This window comes from Anomaloglossus baeobatrachus, chromosome 4, assembly GCF_048569485.1.
Source record: "Anomaloglossus baeobatrachus isolate aAnoBae1 chromosome 4, aAnoBae1.hap1, whole genome shotgun sequence".
Lineage (NCBI taxonomy): Eukaryota > Metazoa > Chordata > Amphibia > Anura > Aromobatidae > Anomaloglossus > Anomaloglossus baeobatrachus.
The window spans coordinates 299,481,815-299,500,719 of record NC_134356.1 but is presented as its reverse complement, the minus strand read 5'-3'; the positions used below and the strand labels follow the sequence as shown (position 1 = coordinate 299,500,719).

General features: G+C 49.3%; 1 protein-coding gene across 3 annotated transcripts in view; it reads left to right on the top strand.

Moving 5' to 3' along the window:
• Positions 1-18,905, top strand: part of PPP1R12A (protein phosphatase 1 regulatory subunit 12A) — a 234,743-nt gene that overhangs the window by 143,029 nt on the left and 72,809 nt on the right. For all 3 annotated transcript variants that reach the window (XM_075344940.1, XM_075344941.1, XM_075344939.1), the window contains exons 12-13: positions 4,944-5,060; positions 6,049-6,210. In XM_075344940.1, coding sequence (XP_075201055.1) covers positions 4,944-5,060; positions 6,049-6,210 — 279 coding nt within the window. The remainder of the gene's footprint in view (positions 1-4,943; positions 5,061-6,048; positions 6,211-18,905) is intronic.

Here is an 18,905-nt window from a genome sequence, read left to right as displayed (position 1 = left end):
TTGCTCAGCCGGAGCCTCGGTCACTAGTGGGCCCCTCGGCTCAAGTAGACCCCCCTGCTCCCCCTGTCCAGGCGGCAGGGACAGAGTTTGCAGTTTTTGCTGAGGTCTGCCAAGCTGCTAGAAGCCTTGCAGTCCAGACCGGTCCTTACACAGGCCCCGGGCCCTGTTGGTTCGTCGCCTCCAGGTACCTCTCGGTCCGCGTCGCAGCGCGCTCCCGGGGGGGACCCTAGGCCTCACGTGGAGGACTCCTGCACGGACCACAGTCCCAGACCGGCTAAGCGGGCTCGCTGGGAATCTTCCCCCGACTTCTTCACGCTGCTCGGGGTCCCACCTTGATGACTCTCTGGAGGAAGAGGCGGACGGCGCAGCTCAGGGCTCTGACCCTGACGTCGCCCTCAACCTTGATACACCTGAAGGGGACGCCTTAGTAAATGATCTTATCTCGTCCATCAACCAGGTGTTAGATCTATCTCCCCCGCCTCCACCTATAGAGGAGTTGGCTTCTCAGCAGGAGAAACACCAGTTTCGGTTCCCCAAACGTACACGAAGTGCGTTTTTCGATCACTCTAACTTCAGAGATGCTGTCCAGAAGCCCAGAGCGGTTCCGGACAAGCGCTTTACTAAGCGCCTTACTGACACACGTTACCCCTTCCCCTCTGACGTTGTTAAGGGTTGGGCTCAATGTCCCAAGGTGGATCCTCCAGTCACTAGATTGGCGGCTAGATCTGTGGTATCGGTTGCAGATGGCTCATCGCTAAAAGATGCCACTGACAGGCAGATAGAGCTCCTGGTGAAATCCATCTATGAAGCCACGGGCGCGTCTTTTGCCCTGGCTTTTGCAGCCGTGTGGGCACTCCAAGCTATCTCAGCTTGTCTGGCTGAGATTAATGCGGTCACACGTACTTCTGCTCCGCAGGTGGCGTCTTTGACTTCTCAGGCGACGGCATTTTCTTCCTACGCCATGAACGCAGTCCTAGACTCTGCTAGCCGTACAGCGGTGGCATCCGCTAATTCAGTGGCAGTCCGCAGGGCCATGTGGCTGCGAGAATGGAAGGCCGACTCGGCTTCCAAGAGGTTCTTAACCGGTTTGCCGTTTACTGGCGACCGATTGTTTGGCGAACGATTGGATGAGATTATTAAGGAATCCAAGGGAAAGGACTCCTCCTTACCCCAGTCCAAACCGAAGAGACCTCCGCAACGGAAAATACAATCGAGGTTTCGGTCCTTTCGTCCCTCCGCCAAGTCCCAATCCTCTTCGTCCAACAGGCCGGAAAAAGGCCAGAGGAACTCCTATGCGTGGCGGTCTAAGTCACGACCCCAAAAAGCCGCAGGAGGCACTGCCTCCAAGGCGGCCTCCTCATGACTCTCGGCATCCCCGAACCGCATCCTCGGACGGTGGCAGGCTCTCCCGCTTTTGCGACGCCTGGTGGCCACATGTTCAAGACCGATGGGTGAGAGACATTCTGTCTCACGGTTACAGGATAGAGTTCAGCTCTCGTCCTCCGACTCGTTTCTTCAGAACCTCTCCACCCCCGCTCGGGCCGACGCACTTTTTCAGGCAGTGGACGCTCTGAAGGCAGAAGGAGTCGTGATTCCCGTTCCCCCTCAGGAACTTGGTCGCGGCTTTTACTCCAACTTGTTCGTGGTGCCAAAAAAGGACGGATCATTCCGTCCAGTTCTGGACCTCAAACTACTCAACAGACATGTGAGCACCAGACGGTTTCGGATGGAATCTCTCCGCTCGGTCATCGCATCGATGTCAGAAGGAGACTTCCTAGCATCGATCGACATCAAGGATGCTTATCTCCACGTGCCGATCGCACCCGAACATCAACGCTTCTTGCGTTTCGCCATCGGGGAAGAACACCTTCAGTTCGTGGCATTGCCTTTCGGCCTGGCGACAGCCCCACGGGTTTTCACGAAAGTCATGGCATCCGTCGTGGTGGTCCTACACTCTCAGGGCCACTCGGTGATACCCTACTTAGACGATCTCCTAGTCAGGGCACCTTCTCGGGTGGCCTGTCAACACAGCCTTACCATCGCTCTGGAGACTCTCCAGCAGTTCGGGTGGATCATCAACTTCCCAAAATCCAAGTTGACACCGACCCAGTCACTGACTTACCTCGGGATGGAGTTCCATACACAATCAGCGGTAGTCAAGCTACCGCTGGACAAACAGCTGTCTCTGCAGACAGGGATGCAATCTCTTCTTCGGGGTCAGTCACACCCCTTGAGGCGCCTCATGCACTTCCTGGGGAAGATGGTGGCAGCGATGGAGGCAGTGCCCTTCGCGCAATTCCATCTGCGCCCACTCCAATGGGACATTCTCCGCAAATGGGACAGGAGATCGACTTCCCTCGACAGGAACGTCTCTTTCCCTTGCAACCAAGACGTCTCTTCAGTGGTGGCTTCTTCCCAATTCTCTATCGCAGGGAAAATCCTACCTGCCCCCAACCTGGGCTGTGGTCACCACGGACGTGAGCCTGTCAGGGTGGGGAGCGGTTTTCCTCCACCACAGGGCTCAGGGAACCTGGACTCCGATAGAGTCTTCCCTTCAGATCAATGTTTTGGAGATAAGGGCAGTGTATCTAGCCCTATTGGCCTTCCAGCGGTGGCTGGAGGGCAGACAGATCCGTATACAGTCGGACAACGCCACTGCCGTCGCATACATCAACCACCAGGGCGGCACGCGCAGTCGTCATGCCTTCCAGGAAGTCCGGCGGATTCTGCAGTGGGTGGAAGCCACAGCCTCCACGATCTCCGCACTTCACATCCCGGGCGTAGAAAACTGGGAAGCAGATTTTCTCAGTCGTCAGGGCATGGACGCGGGGGAATGGTCTCTTCACCCAGACGTGTTTCGAGAGATCTGTCGCCGCTGGGGAACGCCGGACGTCGATCTCATGGCGTCACGGCACAACAACAAAGTCCCGGCATTCATGGCACAGTCTCAAGATCACAGAGCTCTGGCGGCGGACGCATTAGTTCAGGATTGGTCGCAGCTTCGACTGCCTTATGTCTTTCCCCCCCCCTGGCGATGCTGCCCAGAGTGTTACGCAAGATCAGGTCCAACTGTCGTCGCGCCATTCTCGTAGCTCCAGATTGGCCGAGGCGGTCGTGGTACCCGGATCTGTGGCATCTCACGGTGGGTCAGCCGTGGGCGCTTCCAGACCGCCCAGACTTGCTGTCACAAGGGCCGTTTTTCCATCTGAATTCTGCGGCCCTCAACCTGACTGTGTGGCCATTGAGTCCTGGCTCCTAGCGTCTTCAGGGTTATCTCAGGATGTCATTGCCACTATGAGACAAGCCAGGAAACCAACGTCCGCCAAGATCTATTACAGGTCTTGGCGGATCTTCTTGTCCTGGTGCTCTGATAATGGTTTTGCTCCCTGGCCTTTTGCCTTACCCATTTTTCTTTCATTCCTTCAATCCGGAAGGATTTGCACTCATTAGATCTAGTGAGAGCACTCCGGTTCTACGTGTCTCGCACGGCGCCTCTGCGCCGTTCAGATGCGCTCTTTGTCCTTGTCGCTGGCCGGCGTAAGGGATCGCAGGCTTCCAAGTCAACCTTGGCTCGGTGGATCAAGGAACCGATTCTTGAAGCTTACTGTTCTGCGGGGCTTCCGCTTCCTTCGGGGCTGAAAGCCCATTCTACCAGAGCCGTGGGTGCGTCCTGGGCATTGCGGCACCAGGCTACGGCTCAGCAGGTGTGTCAGGCAGCTACCTGGTCTAGCCTGCACACTTTCACGAAACACTATCAGGTGCATACCTATGCTTCGGCAGATGCCAGTCTAGGTAGGCGAGTCCTTCAGGCGGCGGTTGCCCACCTGTAAGAGGGAGTCGTGTCGGCTCTTTCTATCGAGGTATTCTTTTACCCACCCAGGGACTGCTTTTGGACGTCCCAATTGTCTGGGTCTCCCAATGGAGCGACAAAGAAGAAGGGAATTTTGTTTACTTACCGTAAATTCCTTTTCTTCTAGCTCCTATTGGGAGACCCAGCACCCGCCCCTGTTCCCTTCGGGCTGGTTGTTCTTTTGTGTACACATGTTGTTCATGTTGAATTGTTCTTTTGCTTCATGGTTTTCAGTTCTCCGAACATCCTTCGGATTGAATTTACCTTAGACCAATTTATAAGTTTCCTCCTTCCTGCTTTTGCACCAAAACTGAGGAGCCCGTGATGCACGGGAGGGTGTATAGGCAGAGGGGAGGGGTTACACTTTTAAAGTGTAATACTTTGTGTGGCCTCCGGAGGCAGAAGCTATACACCCAATTGTCTGGGTCTCCCAATAGGAGCTAGAAGAAAAGGAATTTACGGTAAGTAAACAAAATTCCCTTCTTTTTTTGTAAACCAAAAACATTGACATCCAAAGTGATTACTTACCGTGAATTGAGCAATAGTTGGCATTAGGGCTCTTTCAGATGTCTGTGCAACAATCCATACACAGACTAAAATGCATGGACTGGCTGTAGCTCTCCTGACCAGAACATTACAGCTTTATATGTCACGCGCTGCACAGGAAACCCTTGGCCAGTCTGTTGCATTGCAGTCTGTGCATGGACTGACCACAGGTCTCCTGTGCCGAGCTTGAGAGCCTCATAGAAACATATGAAGCTGTCACCCTCTGGTCGGGAGAGCCGCGGCCAGTCCGTGCATTCTGGTCTCCACGTGGACTGTGTTGTACGGTTTTCTGAAGGGGTCTTTATGCTGTGTTCAAATAGTCATCAGAGGTTTAGATCAGAGACAGTCCCATATTCTGTCATACAGCCAACATACATATGGACAGAGCTCTTTGCAATTCCTGGATCCCACACTACTTCATGGCTTGATTATAACCGAACCTTCCTTAATATCTGCGTAAGCAATTTACACCATATTTTTGGTGAGTACATGAGAGCAGCTGAATGCATATACCATTTACTAAATTGAGTTGTGTGTTCTTTCACAGAGAATCTTCTATTGGGCTATCACGCCTTGGTGGGTCTTACACAAGAAGAAGGTGGGAGGACGACCTGAAGAAGAACAGTTCTGTTAATGAAATTTTGAATACCAGCTATCAAGGAAGGTCTGCATAAGTTTCTACTACATAACGAAGCCCACAGGGAAATGAAGACCTAAAGTTCGATATTGTATTTGCTGAATGTTCTTATGACTGGGGGTTGAATTTCTCTTGATGGTTGAACTGTAAAACCTCTTTACCAGACTTAAATCTTTGCTTAGTATCTGTGTCCCTTTTAAAGCTAGCCAGACATTAGGTTTTACATAACAAGAAAGCCTGCGGAGACACAATCACATGTTTCTCAACGCTGGCAGGGAACTAGCCAGGTCTTTCACCGGGAAGGAACAACCACGGGAAGGGCAGTCTCCAGTCAAGGAGACCACCTATGCCAAACATGGTATCCATCCAAAAACAGCTGTTTCAGGGTATTTGCCCCTCATCAGTGTGGAAAAGGAAACTGGCTAGTGGGGGCAATGCCTAATAGAAGACTACATAAGCAAGGATGGTATCCATCCCCGAAACAGCTGTCTGTGGATGGATACCATGTTTGGCATAGGTGGTCTCCTTGACTGGAGACTGCCCTTCTCGTGTTTGTTCCTTCCCGGTGAAAGACCTGGCTATTTCCCTGCCAGCGTTGAGAAACGTGATGGTGTCTCCGCAGGCTTTCTTGTTTTGAATATTTTCCAGGGGGCATTGCTCTAGAAGCACTGCGTTGGAAAACATGTGATGGTGTCTCCGCGGTGTTAGATGTTGATCTCCCTAAGGTCAACCATCCTTGCTTATTAGGTTTTACATGACAGATCCCAGTTGAATCTCCGGATCATATCTTTTCGGATTAAGTACTTCATGAAGAGGCAGATCAGCTTTTAACTTATGGTGTAATAACATGCACATTCAGCCCCCCATCTATATAATGGGTCTTAAGACACATTGGTACCAACATTTTTGAGCAAATTGACGCAGGCCCCTGCATTTACACCTATTGTGACTTTATTCCTTTTTCTGTTTTGGTATAGTTTTGTTTATAATGGTTCCCCTTTTGATGTTTTCTTAGTGGATCCTTTGGTAGAAGACAAGAAGATCTCATAAGTTCTAGTGTTCCAAGTACTACATCTGGGTCTACACCAACTATTACCTCTTCTGGGCTGACACGGAGTCTGTCTAGCACTATTGGTACTTCAAGGAGTACTACAGGCTCTTCAGGCTTATCAAGCAGGTATTTTCAGTTGTCAATTTCCTCCGCAGGCAGTTTTGTATCTTTCACCTTCTTAGTGTGCAATACAGGGTAATATTGTAATACCGTGTTAACCAGAAAATCAATTGAAATACTATGTCCCAAGAATGACAAAGTATTTTTGAAGTGATACCTTTTATAGTCTAACCAGAAAAATTATATTAGCAAGCTTTCAGAGCATCAAGGCTCCTTCAGACTAAATTACATGTATTCAGCCTGAAGAAGGAGCCTTTCTGCTCTGAAAGGTTGCTAATATAATTTTTCTGGTTAGCCTATAAAGGTATCACTCCTAAAATACTTTCTTTTTCGCTCCTAATTGGGAGACCCAGACAATTGGGTGTATAGCTATTGCCTCCGGAGGCCACACAAAGTATTACACTTAAAAGTGTAAGGCCCCTCCCCTTCTGGCTATACACCCCCAGTGGGATCACTGGCTCACCAGTTTTGTGCTTTGTGCGAAGGAGGCAACACATCCACGCATAGCTCCACTGTTTAGTCAGCAGCAGCTGCTGACTATGTCGGATGGAAGAAAAGAGGGCCCATACAGGGCTCCCAGCATGCTCCCTTCTCACCCCACTTCATGTCGGAGGTGTTTGTTAAGGTTGAGGTACCCATTGCGGGTACGGAGGCTGGAGCCCACATGCTGCTTCCTTCCCCATCCCTTTTTACAGGGCTCTGGGTGAAGTGGGATTCTATCGGTCTCCAGGCACTGAGACCGTGCTCCATCCACAGCCCCTGGTATCTGCTGGACATGGAGCGGAGTATCTTCAGGGACATGGCCCTGCTACATGGAGGTACTCTGTGTCCCTGTGGGGACCGCGCAGACACACGGCAGCACTGCTGGGTGTGTTAGTGCGCCAGGGACAGCGGCGCTGTCCGCACTAGTGCCATCGCACACCACAGCGTTGCTGGGTGTGTTAGTGTATTGGGTGACTACCGCGCTACCCGCCGCTGCCATTTTTATTTAAGGCGCCGCTGGGATTTGTGGTGCGCCGGGGACTTCCGCGCCGGCCAGCACTGAACGCCGGCCGCGCTTATTAACTCGAGTCCCTGGCTTCTGGGCCTAGTCTCCCTTCGTTACCGCCCACAGGCCTGACAGTCAGGGTAGGGGCGTGACGCTGCATAGCACAGCAGCGCTGAGAGCTGGAGTATGTTTTGCATACTCCACCCCTCTCACTGTGTGCACTGTGAAACCGGATTCCCGCACTTTCTCAGGCACGCCCACGGCTTCCTTCTCTGCACAGGACGCCGGCAGCCATTAGTGTCAGTTTCTGTACGATACAGAGACAAGTGTGGAAGACCCTGGCATTCTGATAGTCACACAATCGCTGCAACAGGCGTTAAGCAGCACCTGTGGTGCTAACCCCACTAGTGCAGAAGTGCACTTATAGATATGCTTGTACTATATACATTGCACTGTTTGGTCGCACGTTGTATATACCCTCCTGGATTGTGCGGAGGAGTTATCAGCATATTCTCTGTGTAAAACAAAGGTGCAGAACCACATGTTTTTCTATGCAGCCGGTACAGCATGTACGGCTATACGGCCGGCAGGTTACATAGCCCCCATTGTATCCAACTCAGCCGGAGTCTCTGCTAATGGCCAGAGGATGAGGACGGTGTCTGCAGTATTTACTGACAGATTTTCTGAGACTATGGCTATGATACTAGAAGCCTAGCAGTCCGGACATGTCTCTCACAACATGGGCACTGTTGAATCATTGATCCATGGCCCCCCTCAGTGTGAACAACTAACAGCTCCGGGAATGTCACACGCATCCCAGAGTCACGGCTCTGCACAGACGTCAGTCCCAGACAGCCTAAGCGGGCTCACTATGAGCGGCCCTCGGTTTCATCAGGGTCCTAGCAGAAGGACTCTCTGTGTAATGAGGCGGAAGTAGCGGCTCAGGAATCTGATCCTGAGACCGCTCTCAATCTGGATACACCTAATGGTGACGCCATAGTGAATAATCTTATAGCGTCCATCAATAGAATGTTGGTTATTTCTCACCCAGCTCCTCCAGTGGAGGAGTCAGCTTCACGTATTTTTCTGGACCACTCTGCCTTCAGAGAGGCAGTCCAGGAACACCACACTTATCCAGATATGCGCTTCTCCAAACGGCTTAGGATACACGTTATCCCTGCCCCCTGACGTGGTCAAGGACTGGACCCAGTGTCCCAAGCGGCATCCTCCAATCTCCAGGCTTGTAGCTAGATCCATAGTTGCAGTGGGAGATGGAGCTGCACTTAAAGATGCCACTGACAGACAGATGGATCTCTGGTCTAAATCCATCTATGAGACTGTCGACGCACCGTTGGCTCCAGCATTCTCACCCTTGGGGCACTCCAAGCTATTTCAGCTTGTCTTACACAGATTGACACGGTTACACGTACATCTGTGCCGCAGGTGGCATCCTTAACCTCTCAAATGTCTGCATTTGTTTTCTTACGCGATTCAGGTTGCCCTAGACTCTGCGAACCGTACGGCAGTAGCCTCCGCTGCTCCGTGTTTTTAAGCAGAGCCTGGTCTGCTCGTTAAGTGAATGGAAGGCAGATTCTGCTTCCAAAAAAGGGTGCTTAACCAGTTGCCTTTTTTCTGCTGACCGGCTGTTTGGTGAGCGTTTGGATGTAACCATTAAACAGTCCAGGGGTAAGGATTCATCCTTTCCTCAGCCCGGACACAACAAACCCCAACAGAGCTGGAGGCAGTCGGGGTTTCGGTCTTTTCGAGGCTCGGGCAGGTCCCATTTTTCCTCGTCCAATGTGGACTCAAAAGGATCAGATTCTTGGCGGGCTCAGTCACGCCCAAAAAAGAGACAGTCTGAAAACCCGCTTCCAAGGCGGCGTCCTCATGACTTGCGGCCTCCTCTCTCCGCATCCTCGGTCGGTAGCAGGCTCTCCCGCCTTGGCGATATTTAGCTGCCATAGGTCAAAGACCGTTGGGTGTGAGACATTCTGTCTCACGGGTACAGGATAGAGCTCACTTCTCGTCCTCCAACTCGATTCTTCAGAACTTCTCCACCTCCCGGCCGAGCCGCTGCTCTTCTGCAAACAGGGTGCACTCTATAGGCAGAAAGAGTGATGACCCCCGTTTCTCTTCAGGAACAAGGTCACGGTTTTTACCCCAAATTATTTGCGGTGCCTATAAGAACGGGCCGTTCCGTCCCGTTCTGGATCTAAAACTGCTCAGCAAGCTCGTGGACACCAGGCGGTTCCGGATGGAATCCCTCCGCCATGTCATCGCCTCAATGTCCCAAGGAGATTTCCTAGCATCATTAGGCATCAAGGATGCTTATCCACACGTGCCGATTGATCCAGAGCACTAGCGTTTCTACGCTTCGTTATAGGAGACGAACACCTTCTGTTCGTAGCTCTACCTTCCGGCTAGCGACAGTCCCACTGGTCTTCGCCAAGGTCAGGGCAGCAGTAGTCACAGTCCTGCACTCTCAGGGTCACTCTGTGATCCCATATTTAGACGATCTACTTGTCAAGGCACTCTCTTAGGAAACATGCCGACACTGCCCGAACGTTGCGCTGGAGGCTCTCTAGAGTTTTGGGTGGATCATCAACTTTTTAAAGTCAGATCCGACCCCGACCCTATCGCTAACATATCTAGGCATGGAGTTTCATACTCTCTCAGCGATAGTGCAGCTTCCGCTAGACAAACAGCATTCACTACGGGCTGCAATCTCTTCTTTAAGAACCAGTCGCACACATTGAGACGCCTCATGCACTTCCTACGTAAGATGGTAGCAATGGAGGCAGTTCTTTTCGCGCAGTTTCATCTGCGTCCACTACAATGTGACATTCTCCGCCAATGGGACGGGGAGTCGACCTCCCTCAACAGAGTCGTCTTTCTTTCTCAGGCGGCCAAGGAATCTCTACGGTGGTGGCTTCTTCCCACCTCATGGTCAAAAAGAAGGTCCTTCCTATCCCCATCCTGGGCGATAGTTACGACAGACGCGAGTCTATCAGGGTGGGGAGCAGTTTTTCTCCACCACAGCGCTCAGGGTACGTGGACTCAGCAAGAGTCCACCCTTCAGATCAATGTTCTTGAACACAGAGCAGTGTATCTTGCCCTACAAACCTTCCAACAGCAGCTGGAAAGCAAGCAAATCCGACTTCAGTCGGACAACTCCACAGCGGTGGCATACATCAACCACCAAGGAAGAACGCGCAACCGGCAAGCCTTCCAGGAAGTCCGGCAGGTTCTGATGTGGGTGGAAGACACGGCATCCACCATATCCACAGTTCACATCCCAGGCGTGGAAAACTAGGAAGCTGCCTTCCTAAGTCGCCGGGGTGTGGCCGAAAGGGTATGGTCTCTTCACCCGGACGGGTTTCAGGAGATCTGGCGCCGCTGACAGAGGCCGGACGTCGATCTAATGGCGTCACGGCACAACAACAATGTGCCAGCTTCATGGCACGGTTTCACAATCATCGAGCTCTGGCGGCAGACGCCTTAGTTCAGCATTGGTCGCAGTTCCAGCTACCTTATGTGCCACCTCTGGCATTGTTGCCCAGAGTGCTGCGCTAGATCAGGACCGACTGCGGCCGCGCCATCCTCGTCGCTACAGATTGGCCGAGGATGTTGTGGTTCCCGGTTCTGTGGTGCCTCACGGTAGGCTAACCGGGGGCACTACCAGACCATTCAGACTGGCTGTCTCAAGGGCCATTCTTCCATTTGAATTCTACGGCCCTCAACCTGATGGTGTGGCATTGAGTCCTGGAACCTAGTGTCGTCAGGATTACCTCAGGACGTGGTTGCCACCATGAGACAGGCTAGCATACCAACGTCCGCCAAGATTGACCACTGGACGTGGAAGATATTCTTATCTCGGTGTTCGGCGCAGGGTGTTTCTCCCTGGCCGGTTGCATCGTCTATGTTTCCTTCCTTCCTGCAATCTAGGTTGAAAAAAGGGTTGTCGCTCAGTTCCCTTTAGGGACAAGGCTCAGCGCTATCTGTATTTTTTCAGAAATGACTTCCTCAGGTACGCACGTTCCTACGGGGAGTTTGTCTTCTCAGCACTCCGTACAAGCGGCCGTTAGAGCCCTGGGATCTGAACAAGGTTCTAATTGCTCTCCAGATGCCGCCTTTCGAGCCTTTGAAAGAGGTCTCCCTTCCCGCTTTTCTCGGGAAGTGGCCTTCTAGTAACGGTCTCGTCTCTTAGGAGAGTTTCCGAGCTAGCAACGCTCTCATACAAATCTCCCTTCCTGGTCCTTCACCAGGACAGGGTAGTTCTGCGTCCGATTCCGGAATTTCTCCCTAAGGTGGTATCCCACTTTCATATCAATCAGGATATCACCTCACCTTCTTTGTGTCCTCGTCCAGTCCATCAATTTCAGAAGGATTTGCATCTGTTGGTTCTGGTGAGAGCACTCAGGTTCTACTTCCCGCATGGCGCTCCTGCGCCACCCGGATTCACTCTTTGTCCTTGTCGCTGGTCGGCGTAAACAGTCGCAAGCTTCTGAATCCACCCTGGCTCGGGGGATCGAGGAACCAATTCTTGAAACCTACAGTTCTACTGGGCTTCTGGTTCTCTCAAGGCTGAAGGCCCATTCTACCAGAGCCGTGGGTGCATCCTGGGCATTACGGCACCAGGCTACGGCTCAGCAGGTGTGTCAGGCACCTACCTGATTGAGTCTGCATACTTTTACCAAGCATTTTCAGGTGCATACCTACGCTTCGGCAGACGCCAGCCTAGGTAGATAAGTCCTTCAGGCGGCGATTGCCCACCTGTAGGAAAGGGCTGTTTGACGGCCCTATCACGAGGTATTCTTTTACCCACCCAGGGACTGCTTTTGGACGTCCCAATTGTCTGGGTCTCCCAATTAGGAGCGAAAAAGAAGAAGGGAATTTTGTTTACTTACCGTAAATTCCTTTTCTTCTAGCTCCAATTGGGAGACCCAGCACCCGCCCTGTTTTCTCGGGGTTTTTCTGTTTTTTCGGGTACACATGTTGTTCATGTGGTATGGTTCAGTTCTCCGATGTTTCCTCGGATTGAATTGGTCTTTAAACCAGTTATTGGCTTTCCTCCTTCTTGCTTTGGCACTAAAACTGGTGAGCCAGTGATCCCACTGGGGGTGTATAGCCAGAAGGGGAGGGGCCTTACACTTTTAAGTGTAATACTTTGTGTGGCCTCCGGAGGCAATAGCTATACACCCAATTGTCTGGGTCTCCCAATTGGAGCTAGAAGAAAAGGAATTTACGGTAAGTAAACAAAATTCCCTTCTTTGTCATTCTTGGGACATAGTATTTCAACCTTCTTATAGTAAAACAAAGTTAAACTGAAAGATCAGGTGAAGATAAAGTACTACATGGAGTGACCTATGAATAATTTCAATGACCTTGCTAGTACTTATATATTATGCTATTTCCCTTAATACCTACTGTGCTAATATTTTCTCTAATTGTATTGTATCTAACAGTAGTAACTGCCTATAAAATTAACTTTTTTCTTTTTTTTTTTTTTTTAATATATATATACCTAATTTGTGACATTTGTGTACAGTTTTTCCTTTATCTAAATCTATCACTTACAAGAAGTCGTTCTGTTCAAACATCCAGTATAAAGTAAGCAGGGTTATAGTCCATGTCACGAAGAAAGCCTGGGAGATCAGATATTCCACCGCAGCCACCAACATGTCTCAAAACAGCACTCGGCTGCCTCCAATCATCAGGACAATACGCAATTGATTGATAAGACGAGGCAATGACATCTTTAGCTACTGTGCTGATTATGGGGTGCTTTGACAGTGAACGTATATTATATACTCAACTAATTCCAAGCTATGGTATTTCTATACAAGAAAATTAGCTGACACCACCAATTTTTACAAAGCCAGCCCATTACTGGTAACGTCTGGCCTTACAAGGTTTCTGTGGTGCGGTTAATAGAGCAAGAGGAACAAAGCAGTTATATTTTATATATTTAGTACGAAAAGTAGGCAATGTTTATAAAAATATACACATGATGTTCCAAATAGGACAAAACAATATAGAGATGCATATAATAAAAGGGATAAACAAAACTACTTGACCCGTGGTGGCACAATCCTCTCTTTGGAGGGAAGCTTCTCTCATATTAGAAAATATGGAACAATACTTCACAGAAGTGCATCGTACAAAGGTGTCAACTCAAAATCTGTGTTCGTTACAGGAGAGCCACTCCCACATACCTCCCACTGGTGACCCCAGATGGGTCTAGTTATGGTATGTGACTCTGGAAACTTATGGGAACCTCAACTTTAAGGATATCTTCAGCCCTGGAGTTCATCATGATATTAGCTTTAGATAGATGGGAGATATAGTGTCATCCATTATTTGTCTAATTTTAATTTGGGGCTAGTGCCTCGATTGTACCGTTATGTAATAATGTGCATGGGATTACAATGCTGAAGATGTCTTCCATAACTAGGATCTGCGCTTTTCACACACTCAAATGTTCATATCTTGGCTGTGGCTCCAGTCCATCTACTGTCAGTCCTTTGAAGCTCTGAAGAGTTGGCTGTTTAGTAGACAGACGTATCGCTTCTGAAGCTCTGGATACACAGCCCAGGCTTGGAGTCTGCTTTACAGCAGTTGTACCAGTTTGATTACCTGTTCAGACCACGGGGCCCTAGCTGAACAGGGGGTCAAGTGGTGGAGTGCAAGCTTTTTTACATTTCTCAGTACATTTTGAACACCCATATTAGAATTGTAGCTTTTTTTTGTTCTACCTCTGTTCTCAAGCAATTAAAGTGTAATTCATTATGCTAATTAGACCACTCTGTGCAAGCAGCTCAGTGCGTTATTCTGCCCTCCGGTTTTTCATGAGCTTCCTCACTCACTGATAGCACTGGCTTCAGCTCTCTCTGCAGACAATGCTGGCTGCAGGCAAGTCAGAGCTGTCAGTGACTAGTGAGGGAGGCTGTGGTCAGTGTTTACTGGACGTTTAGGCTGACTGACTCCCTTTAAATACTAAACAACCTTAAGGGTATGTGCGCACGTTGCTTTTTACCTGCTTTTTACCTGCTTTTTTGCTGCTTTTTCTTCTGCGCTGTTTAATGCCAAAATGGATGTGTTCTTCTATTCAAGCAAAGTCTATGGGAATTTGGGTTTCTTGTTCACACTATGTTGTTCAAAATGCTGCCTTTTTGAGGCAGAACTTTGGTCAAAAACTCAGCTTTTCAAAGAAGCAACATGTCAATTGTTTTTGCCATTTGGGTTTTGCACTGCAAAGCTGAGTTTTTGACCAAAGTTCTGCCACAAAAAGGCAGCATTTTGAACAACATAGTGTGAACAAGAAACCCAAATTCCCATAGACTTTGCTTGAATAGAAGAACACATCCATTTTGGCATTAAACAGCGCAGAAGAAAAAGCAGCAAAAAAGCAGGTAAAAAGCAGGTAAAAAGCAACGTGCGCACATACCCTAACTGCTCAACCATCCATGGTGTACATTTTTGTCATAGGCCTCTAAGTAAAGCATGAAGCTGTCTCCAGCTCGCCCTGCTGTAAAAGTGGCCGATGCCAACTGTTACATAGCTAGCATCCACCTGTAATGCCTGCATCTGGAGCTGCAGTTTAGCCATTTAAATGCTGCTGTCAATCTGTGAATGGGGCATTTTAAATGAGGCATTTATCTTATTTTAGCTTCTCTGATGCGATCATTGAGAATCAAAGCCACCCCCACCCCCACCCCATAACTACTATGTTAGTCTCTTGTGAAGTTTAACCAGTCTGAGTTTCATAAGACAGACATAATTTCTATTTATTCTGCAAAACTGTGGTATGGCAGTATATAGTGTGCGACTAGTTGCACTTTTGAATGACACCATTCATGTGATCATGTACTGGAAAGTGTAGAAATTTCCAAATGTGTTCACATGGCAAAGAAAAATGCAATTTCTCATTAGATAGATCTATCGATCTCATCGGTTTTTTTTTGTTTTTTTTTTTTTTTTTTACAATTTTCACTATTCCACAATCCTTGCGTTTCTATTTTTATTTTCTCGTTGCACTGTTTACCAAATAGTTTATTTTATATTTTGATCAGACTTTTACACAGTGATATCATATATATGTTTTTTTTTTGTTTTTTTTTGGTTTTTTCTGGGGCTAAAGCAGGGGGGGTTATTTGAACTTTTTTATATTTATATTCTTTTAATAAAAATATCAGTTCAATGTGCAACAAGCAAACAAATCACACATCCCCATTAATGGAAAAATAAAATGTGGGTCCGAGGAAATAACTTCGAGTGCCGTGACAGCGAAGAGCAATGATGGAATGAATAGCTTTTTTTTTTTTTTTCTTTACCATTTCCCCTCCCCCCCCCCCCCCCCAATTGACAAATATTCAATTTCATTTTAAAAGCTTTTTTTTTTTATTGAAAAAAAAGTCATGATTAGTTTATCAATATTGCTGTCAACCAATAGTACCCATTGGTGGTGTTTCAAACTTTCAAGTTCCTCTTATAATGTCCACTTACTGTGTCAATAACTGGTGATGACTGCTGATGTCCTGTGTAAAAACCTGATATTTATGTACACAACCAATGGAGGAATTCTTTTTTGCAGAAAAGGCCAAGTTCACATCTACAGTTATGATCCGTTAGAACAGATCCAGCAACCGTCCGGTGCCAAAAAAAGTTGTACGAACACAACTTTCGTGGCTGTTTTGAAAAAATTGATTTTTTCGCTTCTTTAACATGGGCTTCTATGGAAAACTTATCCGTTAACTGATTACTATTTAGCCATCCATATTTCTTTCATTTGTAAAGGATCCAATTTTTTGGGTTTTTTTTTTTCTGTACCTGTTTCAAATGGATGATAAATGGCAATCTGTTAACTGATCCTTTTTCCATAGTCTCCCGATTGCTATTTATCTTCAAGTTAAAGGGAACCAAAAATCAGCATTTTCCTATATAAGGTGCAGCCAGTGCAGTACTGGCACTATCAGGCACAGTGTGTACATACCATTACTGGGCAGCTTGGGTGTTTAGGCTGTGAAATTCAACTTTATAAAGTTTGAAAATTCATGCACTTTTTGATTGACGTGTGCACCTTGATGCTAATGTCCGGGTGTGTTATTCCCCCGCCGCCTGTTCCTCCCTCTCACTGGCCGTATGTAAATTTCTAATCTTCAGTTACACGGCGTCGGAGTTGGCGCCTGCGCATAGCGCTCATCTCCGGCACCATGTTTCTGAAGCCCACAGTATTATGGTGCATGAGAGGGCGGCGCATGCGCCCTCGATTCTTCAGATCTGTTGGGAGCGCGCGCGGTCACAACAGGACTTGAGCACAGCTGATCTTACCCTGATTAGCTGCAGCAGACGTCTCCTACGATATCGTATGCTGCAGCTAATCGGTAAGATCGGCTGTTTTCCAGTCCTGTTGTGACCGCGCGCGCTCCCACGGTCATAACAGATCTGAAAAAGCGAGGGAGCATGCACCGCCCTCTCATGCACCATAATACTGTGGGCTTCAGAATCAGAAACACGGCGCCGGAGAAGAGCGCTATGTGCAGGCGCTAAATCTGACGCCGTGTAACTGAAGATTAGAAATTTACATACGGCCAGAGGGAGGGAGGAACAGGCGGCGGGGGGGCGGGGATACACGTGCATAACACGCCCGGACATTAGGAGAGAGGTGCACACGTCAATCAAAAAGTGCATGAATTTTCAAACTTTATAAAGTTGGATTTCACTGACTAAATACCCGAGCTGCCCACTAATGGTATGTACACCATGTGCCTGATAGTGCCAGTGCTGCACCTTATATAGGAAAATGCTGATGTTTGGTTCCCTTTAAAACACATCCTTTACAAATAAAAGAAAAACTGATGACTAAATAGTAATCAGTTAACTGATTCGGTTTCCATAGACTCCAATGTTAAAGAATCAATTTCCGCAAAAATCAATTTTTACAAAATGACCGAGTTTTTGTCTGTACAGCTTTTCTGCCAACAGATTGCTGCTGGATCCATTCTAACGGATGATAGCTGGACATGTGAACTTGGCCAAATAGTGTAGACACTTTTTAACCTAAACAGTTTATTTCTTTATCGTTCCTTTGGGAGACCCAGACCATGGGTGTTCAGCTTCTGGCTCCAGAGGACACACAAAGTACTACACTAAAAAGTGTAGCTCCTCCCTCTGAGCTTATACACCCCCTGGTGAGCAGACCCAGCAGTTTATCGCTTTGTGTTCAGGAGGCATACATCCACACATGCATTCTCATATGATTTTTTTCCCTTTGGAATGAGTTTGAGGAACTGCGGGTCCACGTCTGGACCCCCGGCATGTCCCTTCTCACCCCACTGTGTCGGCGGTGTTGTAAGGTTGATTTCCTTGGCTGGAGCCTAACATGCCGTGCTCCTTCACCATCCCTCCTGGGCTCTGGCTTGAAGTGGGAGCCAGCACGGTCTCCATGCCTGGCAGGAGACCGGTCTCCATCCGCAGCCCTTCAGGACCCTGCTGGACTGGAGCACTCATCCCCAGGGACCTGGCCCTGCGTCTCAGCAGCTAAGTACCTGAGACGTTTATATTTGGGGGTCCCTGTGCTTTATTGTTTGGGGAGAGTGTGCTTACTGTATTTACTGACATTTCCGGCGGGTTCTCTAGCTGTCGCCCGAGAACCGCGCCGATGTTGCCTGCGCGTCGGCCTCGCCGCTCAAATTTAGGCCCCGGCTTCGCCGGAGGCCTAGTTTCGTTTCTCTGCCCTCGCATGTCACTCATGCAGAGGGACAGTGCGGCTCCTCCCGGCGGCCTTTCTGCACAGGGGAGGGAAACTCCCCACTGCTGTGCGTGTCTCCTCCCCTGTAGGTCTCTATGGCCCTCCAGATCCCGCTCTTCATGCAAGTCCCGCCCCCTGTCTTCGCTCCGGCGGCCATTTTCTCAGAGTTCTCTCAGCGCTGGTCTGCGTTCTGCATCCCTGCTGAGGTGCTGTGTTTGGGGGTCCAGGCTTCGGGATCTGGAGGGCACACAACACCGCTCTGCACAGCACAGCGGTCTGGTAAGCCACAACCGGTCTCTGGTTGTGGACCTCTGTATATCCTCTCTGGGGTTCATTCTCTGGCAGAGCCCCCACTCCAGCAGCATGTCTCACACGAGGAGCAAGGCTCCAAAGCTTTACTCTGTATGCGCTGCATGTAAGCTCCTGCTGCCTGAACCAAGCACCTATCCACATTGTGATGCCTGCTCTACCTTGGCGGTGCCACAGCCTGGAGTCTCACCCCCAGTGGTCTCTCAGGCTGCTCTCGCTTCTGTGGTTGAACCCCCGGCCTGGGTAGAATCCTTTTCTAGGTCTATCTCCCAGTCTTTTGCTGAGTCCATGGGACTTCTGTCCAGGACTTTGCTGAATATGCATCAGCCCCCCTCACAGGGTGCCTCTGCTGCTAGGGCTCTCTCAGGACCGGAGCTCACAGAGGATCCATCATCAGGTCCCAGACCCCGTCCTCCTGAGAAGAGACGCAGGGGTCCCTCTCCCCCTCTCCTCCCGTGGCTCTGATTCAAGAGCGGACTCGCTGGATGAGGACGATGCCTTTACAGGGGGCTCGGAGGCTAACTCCATGTGCCCCATTGCTCTGTCCGAAAGTGACTCAGATCTTAGTGACTTGATTGCTTCCATTAACTCTGTACTGGATCTTAATCCGCCAGTATCAGAGGAGCAACCCTCTCTGGCAGAAAAGCACCAGTT